The sequence below is a fragment of the Lissotriton vulgaris genome, chromosome 1_1 (genome assembly GCF_964263255.1).
Source record: "Lissotriton vulgaris chromosome 1_1, aLisVul1.2, whole genome shotgun sequence".
Taxonomy (NCBI): Eukaryota; Metazoa; Chordata; class Amphibia; order Caudata; family Salamandridae; genus Lissotriton; species Lissotriton vulgaris.
The window spans coordinates 105869537-105886538 of NC_141685.1; the positions used below are offsets into that span (position 1 = coordinate 105869537).

A 17002-nucleotide genomic window follows, 5' to 3' on the forward strand; every position below is an offset into this window, starting at 1 on the left:
GATAAAAGCGGGTGCCAAATTGTAAAGAGCTTTAAAAATAGTGCATCCAAGTTTAAAGGTGCACCGTTTGGCCACAGGAAGCCAGTGGAGGCTCCTCAGCAGTGGAGAGACATGCTGGTGCTTGGGCTGGTGGAACACCAAGCGGGCGGCCTGATTTTGTATCAGTTGGAGCCTCTGGAGCTGGTAAGCGGGAATCCCCACATATAAGATGTTTGCAAAGTCAACCCTGGAGATGACTAGGGCCAAGATGACTAAAATGAGTGCCTCTCTGGTGAGAAATCGACAGATCTTGCGAATCCTGCGCAGATGGAAAAAGCAGGATGATGTATGCCGAGATCTGCGATTTCATAGACAGATCACCAGAGATGACTACTCCGAGGCTTTTCACAGAGCTGACAGGACAGGGGGGGGTCGCCGAGAGAGAGGGGCCAGTAGTTGTCATTCCACGGATTGGCCGGTCCGCCCACCAGAACAAGTTCTGTCTTAGTAGGATTTAACTTGAGCTGGCTGTGGGCCATCCAATCAGAGATGTAAAGCATGGTGGTTTGGAAATTGGTGAGGGAAGAGGAAGCGGTATCAAGAGGGAAGATCAACTGCAGATCATCTGCATAATTATAGATAGTTGCAGAGGAATGGCGAAGAGAAACCATAAGGGGTTGCATATATAAATTAAAAAGAAGAGGGGATAGAGCCGAGCCTTGAGGGACTCCGCAGGAGAGGGAGGAAAGGGGAGCAGAAAAGGTGGAAAGGTGAACTGCTTGAGAGCGTCCGTCGAGGAAAGATCGGACCCAATCAAGGGCAACGCCCTGAATGCCGGCATTAGTGACACAGTCGATTAATATAGAGTGATCAACCGTGTCAAAAGCCGCCGACAGATCTAACAGGACAAAGGCTTGGGAGATGTTATTATCCGCCCCCGTTCTTAATATATCCATGACGGCCGTAATGACCGCCTCAATGGAATGGAGGGGGCGGAAGCCAGCCTGTTGAGGGTCCAAAAAAGATGAGCTCTCGATGAAGGTGCTCAAACACCGAGTTACATAGGTTTCTAAGATCTTTCCCAGGTAGGGAAGAAGAGAAATAGGCCTATAGTTACTCAGAACTAAGGGGTCTGCGTTGGCTTTTTTTAGAATTGGTAACACCACTGCCTGTTTGAAGGAGTCTGGAACTACTCCTGTGGCTAACGAGGTGTTAAGAAGAGCCAAAGCGGGGTCAGGGCAGGCCAAAAGGATTTCTTTGAGGATATGGGGGGACAGCAGTCGTTGGGAGACCCGGAACTGACTTTGTGCAGGAGGCTCTGGAACTCAGTGATGGAGATAGGAGGAAATGCGTTCAATTGCTGGGAATTTTTAGGGGGTAATGAGAATGAGTGGGACAAAGTGGGTGGAGAAATATTATTTTTAATAGTGGAGATTTTATCCTGAAAGAAGGTATTAAGCTCATCACACAGAGCCTGAGTGGGCATGGGGGGAAGAGTGACACGATCGGGGAGGGAGAGCTCATTGACAATCGAAAAAATATCTTTTGCTTTGGAGGCCGACTCCATGATTTTACAGGAGAAGTAAGATGTTTTCGCCTCTAGAATAGAGGATTTGTAATTTTTTAAGAGGGTCGTACATTCGATTTTAAGAAGGGGATCATAGTTGTGGCGCCATCGGCGTTCAGCTTGGCCGAGAGCCAGTTTAGCCAGTTTTAGCTGGTCACTGAACCATCGCTGGGCGTCATGGGGGTGCACAGCTTTTATGGTTTTTAATGGGGCTACTGAATTAGAGGTCGCCGCCAGCCATTGTTCGAGGATGGAGGCTTGATGGGTGGCTGAGCCAGAGGGCAGAGGGGCTGAAGCTGCCAAAAGAGAGTGTAGTTCAGTTAAATTGGCTTTCTTTCAATTACGGGCTGAGATGTTGGTTGGGAGAGGGGGGCAGTGGGGGGTGAAAAGGTCTACTGAAAAGGAAATAAAATAATGGTCTGACCATGAGCAGGGAGTTACCAATGGGGGCAAGATGTCTAGATTTGCCGTCCAACCTGGTCTAATATGTGGCCCTTACAGTGAGTAGGCATAGAGATCAGTTGTCGACAGTTCATGCTGGTTAGGAGCTCTGAGAACTGCTCGGAGAGTCGACTTTCCCGAGGGTCAGAGGGCCAATAATTAAAGTCACCTATGACGATGACTTTAGCATGATTAATAATTATTTGAGAGATAAGATCCCCAGCTTGTTGTGGGAAGGAGGGCATGTACGTAGGGGGTCTATACATAAGGACACAAGTAAGGGAGGACCTGGTGGAACGAAGTTTAATAACAAGGGTTTGGGTGTTGGGAATAGGAGTGCAAGCCAAGGTGGAAAAGATATGCTCTTTGCGAATGATGGCTGCGACCCCACCACCAGCTTGTCCCCCTGGGCGGTTAGATTGCATAATATAGTAACTTAAATCCCTTCAGTGAAAAAAGGCGGCTGCATGCCTGCATATATGGCCAGATTAGTATTTGGCTGTTTCGGTTCTCCAGTGGGGCTAGAATAGAAGCTGTTAAGGGCAGGGGCTTAGCTTCCCATTGGTGCAGCAGGTGCAGTGGCACCAGGTCTCAGATGCCTTAAAGCCCACTGAACCCTGATAACTGCTGTTTGTCACAGTTCAAACAGAGGCCTGAGGGGTCCACAGAACAATGATTATTGCTGTTTTCCACAGTTCAAATAAACGGCAGAGGTCACATTTCCTTTCTTGCCTTGGGGCCCAGGGCACACTGGCTAGGCCACTGGTTAAGGATGCAGTGGGGAAGAAGTGGCAAGACAGGTGGATTATCTAAACAGCTCGATGATGACTTCATGCCTGGGTATTAAATTATTCATTACAATTAAAGACTTAAGCAGGAATAGATATCATAATATAGGAAGGCCTATGTACAAATGCAACTTGATTAGCAGCTGCCTTTAACTTCTCACTTATCACCTCTCCTAATTTACAGTTTTACTTTAGATGCAGACATAAATCGTGACCTTTGAATATGTTTATCTATCTTTAGGTTCAAATGACCCATCTTTTCGATATGCACGTATCAGACAGGTCGGAAACGCCGAATGGCTCTGAACTTCATTAAGCCACATTAATCACTGGTCTTGAAATGCAAATGGCAGCATTAGACACGCAGAGGTGTATTCTACGTAATCTCATTATGTTCAGGGTACGGAGAGTGTTTAGGGCATAAAGCACTTTGACAAAAACATTTCTGCCACCACAGAAATTCAATCTTCCTTGTCCTACCCTAGTATACAAGTAGTACCGCATTCTTTGTATACCTGAATTAAATAGGCACACAAAATAGTACCGTATTTAAAGGCCCAGTTCAGAATTACATGGAAGGTGCACTGTCCCAGACTACACAACGGTGCAGTTTTCAGTGGGTGCTATCATCCCACACAGGGGGAGTACACCAGATTATGATGGAAAAAACATGTGATACCCCAAAGTAGGCGCATTTGTAAACCACCAGTCTGCTTACATAGTAAAGCGTCTGGCAGCTATTAAGTGAGGTGGCACGTTTTCCCTGTAGGTGGTTGGGGTCTGTCACCATCCTGTCAGGTGGGGGGTGTACAATCAATGCGCCTCCTGACTGCTTGTTTGCCTCTTCACCCGTGTCAATAATACAGTGCAGTTCTTGGAGGAGTATTCAATTTGTATTCATGAAAGACACTTGTGTTGCTGGGATGTGTAATCCCCAGATGATGCCTGAACTGTTCCCCAATGGGCTATTTGTACATCGTATTGAATTGTATGGGCTTATGAGGACTGTTAATAATAAAAAAGATTTAGTGGCGTGTTTATTGCCCTCTATGTCACTCTACTTCTAAACACCTAATACAGCTTCTACAGTGCTTACTGTCATCTGCTCACTTACATTATGCCTAATAGAAATAGTGCACAATTTAGGCGTTTGTGTCTGCCTACAACGTGGACCTGATACGAATAGCAGTACCTACAAGGTGGATATTACAATTAAACAAGAGTCTAAGATACTCCAGCACAACTGACTTTGCATCAACATTACGGGGCATCAGTCTTGATGGCAAGCCAACTTAAAACTTATCAGTATTGTATACATTATTATCAGAGACTATACTTGCCTCTTGGATAAAACTTTACAACAGAATTTTATTAATTTTTGTACAGTTGTGTGTATACAATAAAGCAACCTACCCACCATAATTGATCTGTCTATTCATCTTTTTGGGATCTGGAGTAGCATGCTACTCGCCGAAAAGCACTTCAACACTTCATCAGGGGTAGCAAGTGTAGGAAGGTGGATACCCGACTATGGTTACCCCCAAACTTTTTGCCTGGTGTTTAGCTGGTTTTTGACTCAGTTTGCCTGGGATCCTGCTATTCAGGGCCCCAGGCTAATTGCTCTCTCCTGAAAATGGACTCCATGTACCTTAGGTACATTACCAATTGGAACTGGTTCACCTTATTGGCCCCTGTAACAGTGTACCCAGGGCATAGGTGTTTCCAAGGCCTACCAGCGGCTGCAGCATGTATTGTGCCACCCCTGGCCTGGCCTCCATATTTGACACAACTGGCTGATCACTCAGCTGGGGTAAGTTGGTGTAATCAACTCTTACTTAGATGTAGTATATCTATATCTAACATGTATGGAAACATGGTAACCTATAAGTCACTCCTATGGCAGGCCTTAACAATCCTGGAGGCTGAGTGCTTGGTTTCATGTGAGATGGTGCTCTGGCACGAGCTGAGCCTGTCTGCAGCTGTCGGGAACAACTCCCTTAGCTGTTCCGGGATATTGCCATACCATATACTCTTAAGTGCATTATAATCCTCGCGGTTACTTGCTAACTTTGGTTTGGGTTTATCAAAACATGCCGAGTAAGGTGTCATACGAATTGGAATACTACCCCCTCTCCAATTCTGGCGACGGGGGTAGCATTCCACCCTTCTAGAGGGACACGACATTTACATAACCTGAACCCCGGTTAAAGTTAACTCGAGCCTCAGCATCACAAAATGGATGCTGCCACCACAGACACAAGTCTGACCTGTTGCTGGGAGTCCTTCCATCGAGGGAGGCTTGGACAAAGAGTTTCCTGCCTAGGGAGGTGCTAGCACCACCCCAGACAGGATTTTGTGTATTAGGTAGGACAAGGCTGAATAGAATGAGACATGCCTGGGGCACACAAAGTGTCCCTGTGCATATGCCGGTTCAAACCGGTGCTGGGGCTTTCCAGCCCCAGTCCTGGCGCAGAACTGGACAAAGGAAAGGGTCTGTAACCACCCCGCTTCCTGGTCCCACCCAGAGGAGGGAACTAGCAGGTGATCCGGCCCCTAGATTTGGAATAAGAGTAGGAGCTGTGTCCCAAGACTTCAGATCATCCAGAACTCGACTTGAAACTGAGAAGAAAACTGGACTTCGACATTCTGCTGCACAGAAGACTTAAGAGCATCTCCCTTGTGGCCAAGGAGTGACCACCCTGTGAATACAGGCACCATCCAGCAACTCGACGTCTGATTTGCCGCCGCCTCCCGCCAGAGCCCGAGCCCAGAGCCCGACAAGATCTGGATTCTCAGACATCCCAGAGCCGAATCCACAGTCCCTGAAAAGAAGAGACCCGTGGAGGCACCGAGAGATGTGGGACCGGCCATCTTGGAAGATCCACGAGGAGCTGACTGTGCAGCACCTGAGGCACCCTCTACGCTGTACTTTGGGGTTTGAGAAGCACTGCCACCGAGCAGCATCTGCACTGAAGATCAACTCCCCAGCATCTCCACGATCTGTGTGGGGCCCTTTTTCATTTTGCCACTCGACGCGTCATCCCGGTTACTGGCCCGTTGGCTAGTGGCCATCTTGGCGAAAAAATCCGAAATTAACACCACTGGTCTGGTTGCTCCAGACTGGCCCTCACTCCTGTAAAATGGAGCAGCCCCTTTGACCTTTCTGGTCCGAGTGAGAAGCTTGCATCGTTTCCTACGTGGCTTGCATTAGCCAAGGCCTGTTTGCTCCGATCAAGAAGCCGACACCGCCATCAGCTAGAGCCTTCGTGGGACAGCTCGTGTTCGACTCCTGGACATCCTCGACCTCTTTGTGTCCACGTGGCGCCAGAGACAATCTTCACTTCTTCATCTGTTTGCACCCGACATCGCCTGGTTCCCTCCTGGTTACACAGTAGTCACTGGCTAGTGGCTTTGAACATTGGTCCCTCTGCTTTCAGGTCTTGACCTCTTCAGATCCACCTTTGGATCCACCGGAACTCTTCTCGACGACCCGCCTGCAGCATCTTCATCTACAGGCTCCATAGACCAGCGCGACGAAACCCGACACACTTTGAGACATATGCACCCGCTTTCTGTGGGTGAGGTAACCCTGGCACTCCGGTGCTCCTGTGTAGCAATACACCTCTAGTGTCTTTGTTCCAAGTTGCTAGGTTCTAGGTCATCCGGAAGGTTCCCTTTGCAGTAACTTTGTACTTTTTACGCACCATTGACTTTGCATTGGTGCATGCGTGTGCTTTAAGCGCTGCACCCGAGTCCCGCGGGCCTTTCCCGACTTCATCACTGCTACTCCCGCATAGCTCCAGCGATTCCCAAGGCCCTAGGCCTACTTCCTTTTTGATTAGTGATACTTATACCACTATTTTAGTATATGAGTTGAGTGGCCCCTAGGGCCTATCCACATTTGCAACATTTGTATATTTAAACAGTGTTTTGTTTTAACGCATTTGCTTCTGTGCTCATAAAGAGTATAGGGGATACTTGTAGTAAAGAAATATATATATATTTTCAATACATATCTGTGTGGTGTCCTTTCATTTGGTATTCAAGGGGATTGTATATGGTAAAACAGCTTGCTTCACATGCCTTTACAGAGTTTAGCCTAAGACTGCTTTGTCCAAGCTACCTCTAGGATAGCTGGTCTATAAGGTTGACTTACAACCAATCATCATAAGGGTTGCTTGGCATGGTACAAGGTGATCACTAGAACTAGTGAGCATCATATACCAGGCCAACTTCTCACAGCAAGCGCTATATAAATGCAAAACCTTCCCTCTTCTATCCCCCACTATCTTTTTTAACCCAACTAACAGACCAACATGTCCAGCTCTCATATACATTTTATATTTCCCTATACTAATTCAACACTAATCATTTTTGGATCCTAGAGTAGTGTGCTACTCGCCGAAAAAGCGCTTCAAAGTTCGTATGGGGTAGTAAGTGTTATGTAAATCTAAATACATTACAATTACTGTTTACATCGGGCTGCACTAACACGAGGCTAGATAGAGTGGGGCTTAGAGTTTATCTGCCCAGAACAAAGCATACTACAGAAAGTGTGTGAACAGTCTATATGTTGTGCCCCTGGCAGAGAAAAACACAGCAGAGGTGGGAAGAAGGTAGGTAATGTGATGGTCAGACCTATGTGGAAAGAGGCAATCACTTTGGGCAGAAAAGAGGACTACTTTGTTCGGATGGACAGCAAGAAAGGGAGGTCTGGGAGATAAGCCTGAAGCTCACTCATCCTGCAAGCAGAGGTGATGGCAAGCAAAAAAGCAGTCTTCAAAGGAGGCGAAGAGGACAATTATGTAGGCGCTCAAAGGGAGCACACATAAGATAAGTGAGGACAAGATTCAACTCCCACTAGGGCATTACGAAAGGAGAAGGAGGAAAGAGAAGAGTAATGCACTTCAAAAATCTGTTAACAATAGGATCGTTGACCATGCTCAAGGGCTCGGGGTACTAGACTTGGGACTGATCGCGTTTGATCTTCTTCAGCAATCTTGGCAGAAGTGGTACAGGAGGCCGCAACTCCACTCGCAACGAAAAGGGTCGCCGAGCGAAAGCCGTCTTGGAAACTCTAACACGCAGAACTGCTGACATTGAGCGTTCTCCCCACTACTGAAAGAGACCTAGCATCACCTTCGAGTGAAGATGCCATTTGTGATCCATCATGCACTGGCGGCTGAGTTTGTCCGTCCTGGCGTTCAGTGAACCTGTTAGGCGTTGAACCACCAGAGATATGCCCTGATGTTCCAGCCATGTCTAAAGGCGAAGAGCCTCTTGACATAGGGTCCACGACCCCACCCTGCCCTGTTTGTTGCAGTCCCACATGGCGGTGGTGTTGTCCGTGAACACAAGCACCACTCTTCCTTTGACAGAAAGAAGGAATGCCTTCAGTGCAAGACAAATCGCCCGGAGCTCCAGAAGGTTGATGTGGTGCCTGGACTCCACCAGAGACCAGAGGTCTTACCATATGGCTGCCCCAACCCAGGAGTGATGCATCCATTACTACTGTGTACTCAGGTTGGGAAAGGGAGAGGGATCTGCCGTTGACCCAATCCTGGTTTGTGAACTACCACTGCAACTAACTTGCAGTCCCCTCCGAAATCTGAAAGTCATCAGAAAGATTCCCTAGGTGCTGCGCCCACTGGAACTTCACGTCCCACTGCAGAGCACGTATATGCCATCTGGCATGATGCACCAGCAGGATGCAGGAGGCCATGAGGCCCAGCAGCCTCAGGGTCATTCTCACAGAACACCGGGATGGAGGCTGAAACATCGGTATCATAGCCCGAATATCCTGGACTTGCTGCTAGGGAGGATAGACCCAAAACTGTGCTGTGTCCAGAACCGCTCTGATGAAAAGGAGCTTATAGGAGGGAATCAGGTGCGACGTCAGCACGTTAACTGAGAACCCCAGCAAATGCAGGAAGTCTGTCGTAGTCTGGAGGCGGGAGACGACAGCCTAGGCGAGCTCACCTTCAACAGCCAGTCGTCGAGAGAGGGGAAGACTGGAACCCCTGATCTGTGCAGATGAGCTGCAACCACCGCCATCCCTTCCGTGAACACCCGGGGAGGGGGGGGGGGGGGGGCTGGTAAGGCCAAAGGGGAGCGTGGTAAACTGAAAATGCGTGTGGCCTACCGTGAACCGTAGGTAATGCCGGTGGGCAGGCAAGACGGGGATGTGAAATTAAGTGTCCTGCAAGTCCAACGCTACCATCAAATCTCCAGGGTCGAAGGCAGACAAGACATGAGCCAAGGTTAACATCTTGAACTTCTCCTTTCGGAGGAAGCGGTTGATGTCCCTGAGGAATAAGATAGGATGCAGGCCTTTGTCCTTCTTGGGTACCAAGAAGTAGTGGGAGTAGCAACCCCGACCTACTTCTGGCACAGGGACACATTTGATAGCTCCCTTGGCAAAGAGATCCATAACTTCCTGGAAGAGAAGGGCCAAATGATCCTCCGACATGGGATGAAATCACCACAAACGACATGACCCTTACGCACTCCGCTGCTTGCGGAACTCCGCGTAGACCGCCAGAGTTTTTTTGTCACTTTGCGGAGTTCCTCACTGAGGAACTCCGCATAGGCTTAATCTTATCATGAAAAAATAGATATCAGTCATATGTTAAGAAACAAGGGTGAGTCGAAACCTTTTGGATGGAGTAAAATTTAAGACATTATTATTGTGATTTTTTGGGCAATTAGTTGATTTTTGCAAGCACTAACACTTCTCTGTGTAAAGTAAAGAACTTGAGAGTTTTGTAACTTTCAGATACTCAAACTGTGGATTCTGTTGCATTTAAAAATATTTCCAGGCCTGAAATTTCTTTGGAGGTTGCAAGCGGGCAGCCTAAGTTATCATGCAGAGTTTCTTGATGAATTCTATTCCAACTACAATATGTGCTCTCTCATGTAAAGTCAGGTTGTTAGAAGCTTTTCTGCAACTCAAGATACACCTTACTTTTCACCTAGTGTGGATGCAGTTCTCATGTTTAGTGAGATCTCCTTTCTGAGTATCACGTTTCTGGCTTTCCCCTCCTGTTTAAGGCTTTAGACCAGTGTGAATTCTCATGTGAAATGACATTGTATTCAAGACTAAACCTTATCTGACATTCAGAACACACATAAATGATGTTCACTCTTCTAGTGAGCACCTTGCACAAGTCCAAACAACCCTTATGGTGATGGTTGTAAACTCCACCTTTGTAGCAGGGATTCTGTACCTATACAGAACTGTGCATAGAGACCCAGAACCTCAGTGAATGAGGGTGCGCCAAAAACTCACCTCAGTATCCAAAATCCCCTACCAGACTAGCAACCAGTGTCTCATTGGTTCTTTCTCATCCCCAATGATAAGACAACCCAGAACATGAACTCAGAACACCTCAGGTAAAGTGGAATAAATGAACACTCTTTCGTCATACCAACATATCAGTCCAGAACGAGGAGTAAATGAAGACACGTGCAATTTTGAAATATTTATTTCTAATGCCGTGTTCTTAAGCGCAGTGTCTTAGATAATACAAGGAAACATTATCAAGATCAAGGTTATCAGCATTGTTACTATTCCATAAAATACAAAAGGAGAAAGCATGTCAAAATGCTAATAGTAAAAGGTTACATTAAACGTAAGTTTACCCTCCCTAGCCAGTATATTATGTTATATCTAAAGAAGGTCTCTTTTAGGTTTAGAAGGGAAGACCCATACCTCTTGTGCTTAGCAGAAACGGATCACATCATCTCCTGCACCAACACTCAGCATACGAATCTCCATCAAGTGTGTTTTACTTCTCTGTGCAGTGCATTATTAAACCCGCTCAAACCCAAAGTTGGCCACAGCTGCATATGTGTTATGTCTAGACCGTGCGCTGATCAACTCGAACAACAAGCACTGTGTTGGAAAACCTTGAAGGCCTCGGCACTCACTGTAGAGACATAGATTATCAAGCAAACCTTGTTATTCTCGCGTCAAACAAAATATGCAACTAGGCGAAAAGCTGTAATAACATAATGTGCCGTTTGCAGAGGCAGCAGAAAAGGAAAATGGCTTTTAAACTTGTAAAACGCTCATGCTAACTTAACACAGTGTGAAGGTATAATTACAAACACGTGACACCTTATAGACCAGCTATCCTAGGGCTAGCATGGACAGAGCAGTCTTAGGCTATAACTCTAGAGGGCGTGTAAAGCCAGCTGTTTTACCATACGTAACCCCTTGAATACCAAATGAAAGGACACCTCACAGGATATATATAAAATGTATATGTATTTATTCACTAACACACTCCTCTGAACTCTTTATGAGGACAGAAGCAAAAGCACATAACAAGTTACACTTAGAAATACTTTAAATAGCACAATTTACAGTTAGGCCCTAGGGGCGCGTAAAACCATATACTAAGTAAGTGGTATAAGAACCACGACTTGTGAAAGGAGAAGGCCTAGGGCATCGCTGGGGCTACACTATCTGACCCTTAGGTTAGGAGTAGGAGGCCCACAGGCGGCGCGTGCAGAGTCGGAACACTCACGTGGGAGTCAATAGAAAGTCTATGGGAACTTAAAAGTTAGTAAATATAGTTTTAGGACACTTCCGGTTTAGATAGGAGGAAACTACAAGCAAATCTGGACACTAGGATAGTCAATCCCTGCAGGAGCACCGAAGTACTCGCTTTACCTCACCCACGGGCTGCGGGTGCATAGGTGTCAAAGTGTGTCGGGTTTCGCCGTTGATTCCAATGGAGCCGTGAAGAAGGATGCTGCAGGCGACCAGGAGGAAGATGTCCGGGTGGATCCAAGGGTGGATCGAAGTTGAAAAAGGACCTAAAAGCAGAGGGGACGAGTCTAGGTCACTAGCCAGTGACCGGGTGAAACCAGGAAGAAACCAGACGTCGTCGAGGAGCAATCAGGTGCTGTTCTGAAGCTGGTCTCTGCAGCCACACGGACCAGGAGGGGTCGAGGACGACCAGGCACTAGCGAGGAGCTGTCCCACGAAGGTTCTCGCAGAAGGAGGGGTAGACTTCAAGATCGGAGCCAGCAACCGGGACAACGCATCGAGTAGAACACAAACAGAAGGGCCCCACGCAGAACACATGGAATGCGGAGGGCTGATGTTCGGTGCAGGTGGTGCTCAGTCTCGGGGTGTCTCAGTCCCCAGTACACAGCTTCGAGGATGCCTCAGGAGCTGCGCTGGTAGCAAGAAGAAGGACTTTTCAAGATGTCCGGTCCACAAGGTCTAACGCCGTCCACAGTGCTCAGCTGTGCTGGAGTCGTGCAGTGGGGTCAGAGGGCTCAGGGAGTCAGGATCTTGTCAGGCACTGCGCTCGGGTTCCGGCGGGAACGGGGGCAAAGCAAGCCTTCAAGTTGCTGGATGGTGCCTGGTTGCCCAGGGTGGTCACTCCTTGGCCACAAGGGAGATTCTTCAGTCTTCAGCTCAGGTGAATGTCGAAGGGTCCAGAGTTTCGTCTTCAGTTCGATTCCAGGATTAATCCAAAGTCTCCTGGGTCAGCTCCTATCTTTATACAACTAAAGTGGGCTGGTTTACCTACTAGGCCCCTTCTATTGGTGGGACCAGGAAGGGGGGTGGTTAACCACCCTTTCCTTTCTCCAGTTTCGCGCCAGAGCTGGGGCAGGCTTGCCCCAGCAACCGGTTTGAACTGGGGTATGCATGGAGCACCTAGAGTGCTCCAGACAGTGTGTTTCTTTTCAACCCTCCCTGTCCTAATACACAAACTCCTGTATGGGGCGGCGCTCGCACCTCTCCAGGCAGTAAACCTATTGTCCAGGCATCCCTAGCTGGAAGGACTCCCAGCAGCAGGAGGCCAGACTTGTGTCTGGGGCAGCAGCGTTCATTTTGTAACGCTGGGGCTCTGGTTAACTTTAACCGTGATCGTCAGAACTAACATGTCTTCTCTGTCTAGAAGAGTGGAATGCTACCCCCGTCTCCAGAATTGGCGAGGGGGTAGTATTCTAAAGCGTATGACACCTTACACGACATGTTTCGATAAAGCCAGACCAAAGTTAGCATTAACCGCGAGGATTATAATGCACTTAAGAGTATATAGTATGGCAATATCATAGAACAGCTATAAGGAAGTAGTTCCGAACGCTGCAGACAGGCTCAGCTCATGCTAGAGCACCATCTCACATATAACCAAGCACTCTGCCTTCAGGATTGTTAAGGCCTGCCATAGGAGTGACTTATAGGTTACTATGTATCTATATGTATGTAGGTATAGGAATACTACACCTAAGCAAGGGGTAATTACACGACCTTGCCCCAGCTGAGTGATCAGCCAGTTGTGTCTATTTGGGTGGCCAGCCAGGGGTGGCATAAAACATGCTGCAGCCCCTGGTAGGCCTTGGTTGCACCTATGCCCTGAGTACCTAGGGTACACTATACAGGGACTCATAAGGTGAACCAATATCCAATTGTGTATGTACCTAAGGTACATGGAGTCCATTTTAAGGAGAGAGCCGATAGCCTGGGGCCCTGAATAGCAGGATCCCAGGCCAACTAAGTCGAAAACCAGCTAAACACTAGGCAAAAAGTTGGGGGTAACCATAGTCAGATATCCACCTTCCTACAGTGTGTTTTCTTATGGCACTTGTAACCATCTCTACCTCTGAATCTTTTCTGACATTTAGAGCACTGATAATTTTATTCACCAGTGTGGATTCTCACATGTTCAGTGAGATGAGATTTTTGGCTGAAACATTTTTGGCATTCGGAGCACTGATAAGGTTTTTCCCCAGTGTGAAATCTCACATGTGCAGTTAGAAGTGATTTTAGTTTGAAATCTTTTGGGCATTCAGAGCACTGATAAGGTTTTTCCCCAGTGTGGGTTCTTATGTGCCGTGTGAGACTACTTTTTTCACTGAAACATTTCAGGCATTCAGAGCACTGATTAGGTTTTTCCCCAGTGTGGATTCTTATATGCTGAGTGAGATGGCTTTTATGGATGAAACATTTGTGGCATTCAGAGCACTGATAAGGGTTCTCCCCAGTGTGAAATCTCACATGTGCAGTTAGAAGTGATTTTAGTTTGAAATCTTTTGGGCATTCAGAGCACTGATAAGGTTTTTCCCCAGTGTGGGTTCTTATGTGCCGTGTGAGACTACTTTTTCCCCTGAAACATTTCTGGCATTCAGAGCACTGATAAGGTTTTTCCCCAGTGTGAGTTCTTATGTGCCGAGTGAGACAGCTTTTTTCACTGAAACATTTGTCACATTCTGTGCACCGATAACGTTTTACCCAAGTGTGGGTCCTTGTATGTTTAGTGAGTCTCATTTTGTCACTGAAACTTCTCTGGCATTCAGAGCACTGATAAGGTTTTTCCCCAGTGTGGAATCTCACATGTACAGTTAGAAGTGATTTACGGTTGAAATGTTTTGGGCATTCAGAGCACTGATAAGGTTTTTCCCCAGTATGGGTGCTTATGTGCTTTGTGAGACTACTTTTTAAACTGAAACATTTCTGGCATTCAGAGCACTGATAAGGTTTTTCCCCAGTATGGGTGCTTATGTGCTTTGTGAGACTACTTTTTAAACTGAAACATTTCTGGCATTCAGAGCACTGATAAGGTTTTTCCCCAGTGTGGGTTCTTATATGCTGAGTCAGAGTGCTTTGATTACCGAAACATTTCTGGCATTCAGAGCACTGATAAGGTTGCTCTACAGAATGGGTCATTGCATGCTGAGAAAGACTTTGTCTGTAACAAAACCTTTTCTGGCATTCAGAGCACTGATAAGGTTTTTCCCCAGTGTGGGTTCTTATATGCACTGTGAGATCGCGTTTTTCATTGAAACATTTCTGGCATTCCGTGCACTGATATGGTTTCTCTCCAGTGTGGGTTATTGTATGCCGAGTGAGACTGTTTTTGTCAATGAAACATTTCTGGCATTCTGTGCACTGATGAGGTTTATCCCCAGTGTGGGTTCTTGTATGCTGAGTCAGAGTGCTTTGATTACCGAAGCATTTCTGGCATTGAGAGCACTGATAAAGTTTTTCCTTAGTCTTAGAGTGGTAGCTTGTATGCTGAGTGAGACTGCTTTTTTCTTTGAAACATTTCTGACAATCCGGGCACTGATAAGGTTTGTCCACAGAGTGGGTTATTGCATGTCGAGATAGACTCTGTTTCTTACAAAAACTTTTCTGGCATTCAGAGCACTGGTAAGGTTTTCCCCCAGAGTGGATTCTCATATGATCAGTGTAATAAGATTTACGGCTGAAACATTTTTGGCATTCGGAGCACTGATAAGGTTTTTCCCCAGTGTGGATTCTTATATGCTCAGTGAGACTGCTTTTTTGGCTGAAACATTTGTAACATTCAGAGCACTGATAAGGTTTTTCCCCAGTGTGGGTTCTTATATGCTGAGTGAGACTGCTTTTTTCACTGAAACATTTGTCACATTCAGTGCACCGATAACGTTTTACCCAAGAGTGGGTCCTTGTATGTTTAGTGAGTCTCCATTTGTCAATGAAACATCTCTGGCATTCAGAGCACTGATAAGGTTTTTCCCCAGTGTGGAATCTCACATGTGCCGTTAGTAGTGATTTAAGTTTGAAATCTTTTGGGCATTCAGAGCACTGGTAAGGTTTTTCCCTAGAGTGGATTCTCATATGTTCAGTGAGATGAGATTTTTGGTTGAATCTTTTTTGGCATTCAGCGCACTGGTAAGGTTTTTCCACAGAGTGGGTTAATGCATGTCGATATAGACTCAGTTTGAAACTAAACCTTTTTTGACATTCAGAGCACTGAAAAGGTTTTTCCCCAGTGTGGATTCTCATATGCTCAGTGGGATAAGATTTACGTCTGAAACTTTTTTGGCATACTTTACACGGAGAGTGTTTTCCCCCAGTGTGGATTCTCATATGCTCAGTGAGATAAGATTTACGCCTGAAACTTTTTTGGCATACTTTGCACTGAAAGTGGTTTACCCCTGTGTGTATTCTGTCAAATTCTGTGAGATAAGATTTATGGCTGTATCTTTTTGACACAGGTAACTTTTTTCCCCAACTTCGGTTATTTTGCCTCGATTTTAGAGTCGTGCTTGTTTAGATAATGTTCAGCACTCATCTCTAAAAGAAATTGTGTGTAAATTTCTCAACACTTGAATTGAGCAAAAAATGTCGGGAAGCAGTCCTGTAACACCTGTTGAAATTTTCCTAGCAGATAATAGTCTTTAGATTATAGCCTCTCCGGCAGCAACTTAATTTGTGACTGAAGTTTTTCTCAAATCGATTTGTATAGGTTCTTAGCAATGCAATAATAAGGTGTTAGTCTGATATTTAATGATTAAACTGATAAGTACCTTTTTGCACTGATGCAATGGCAGTAACTGAGGGTGTTTGAACGTGCAGAGTACTATTGTGGATCATTAGTCGCAGAACATCAGTTCCTTCTACCCTTTCTATGTTTGGTGTAAGGTTAAGGTTTGTAGTTCTGAAGATGAGGATTTATTTACATTAGCTATAGCGCAACTGTGCTCCTTTAATCCATTTTTATATTTAACAGTTTTACATATCACTACTGCACAACAGATAATGTTGAGGCGATTTACATAGAATTACAGAACAGTACACAATAAAAAGGAAACAATCTGAGATGGTCATTAACACAATAAAGTGGTGAATTTTTAAGGTTTTCGCAAGAGTGAGCAGAGTGGGTCAAGGTGTTATATCCCGAGGCAGATAGTCTCAAACTTGCATAACTGGTTAAAACGGTTGTTGAACAAAGGCGATTTTCCAATCTCTTAGTTGTTAACGTGTCAGCTTCGGAGTCTTCTTTCAGTGTCTTTTCTTTGATGGTATGCAGAAGAAACCTTTAGTTGTAACTTTTTATGCAGTGTGTGCTTCCTCTCTAGAATTACATGATGCTTTAGATGAACGTTATTCTGTCATGCTGAGGCAATTTGTCTTTCTGATAATATTTCAGATGAGGATGCTGAAGCAGTCTTTCTACATTATTTCTGATGCTGTGTGCACAGATATGGCTTTGCTCTGGGTTAATGAAATGCAAAATTAGAGACTTCACTTACAGGTATAGTACTTTCCTCGCCACACTTAGATTTTTGGAAATTGTTTAAACGTAGAATGCTGGATGTCCTTCAGTTTTTCAAAATAATCCTTCTTCTGGCACTGACATTCAAATCTTGCTTTCTTCGTCCGTAATTTCAATCACCTATAGTATTAAAATGAAATAGTTAATACATGTGCATTTCCAAA

At 45.8% G+C, this 17002-nt stretch overlaps 1 protein-coding gene across 2 annotated transcripts; it reads right to left on the minus strand.

The window, feature by feature from the left end:
* Positions 1 to 12437: 12437 nt before the first annotated feature.
* Positions 12438 to 15688, minus strand: LOC147737620 (uncharacterized). Of its 2 annotated transcripts, none has more exons than XM_086937486.1 (2): positions 14300 to 15688; positions 12438 to 14215 (listed from the first exon to the last, which is right to left on the minus strand). In XM_086937486.1, exons 1-2 carry the CDS (start codon positions 15647 to 15649, stop codon positions 13436 to 13438), a joined length of 2130 nt encoding a protein of 709 aa, XP_086793612.1. In that variant the 5' UTR covers positions 15650 to 15688; the 3' UTR covers positions 12438 to 13435. The 2 variants fall into 2 exon arrangements, with proteins under 2 accessions (XP_086793612.1, XP_086793536.1); XM_086937410.1 differs by having other exon boundaries at positions 12438 to 13664; positions 13833 to 15565.
* Between the last annotated feature and the right edge of the window lie 1314 nt (positions 15689 to 17002).

What these genes read in the sequence shown, in the direction of transcription:
- LOC147737620 (XM_086937486.1), bottom strand. Translation starts at nt 15,649, where the DNA reads ATGAGAATCCACACTGGGGGAAAACACTCTCCGTGTAAAGTATGCCAA. An exon ending in AAAGTAGTCTCACAAAGCAC is followed by an intron (nt 14,216 to 14,299) that starts ATAAGCACCCAT and finishes CTCACAAAGCAC; the next exon opens with ATAAGCACCCATACTGGGGA.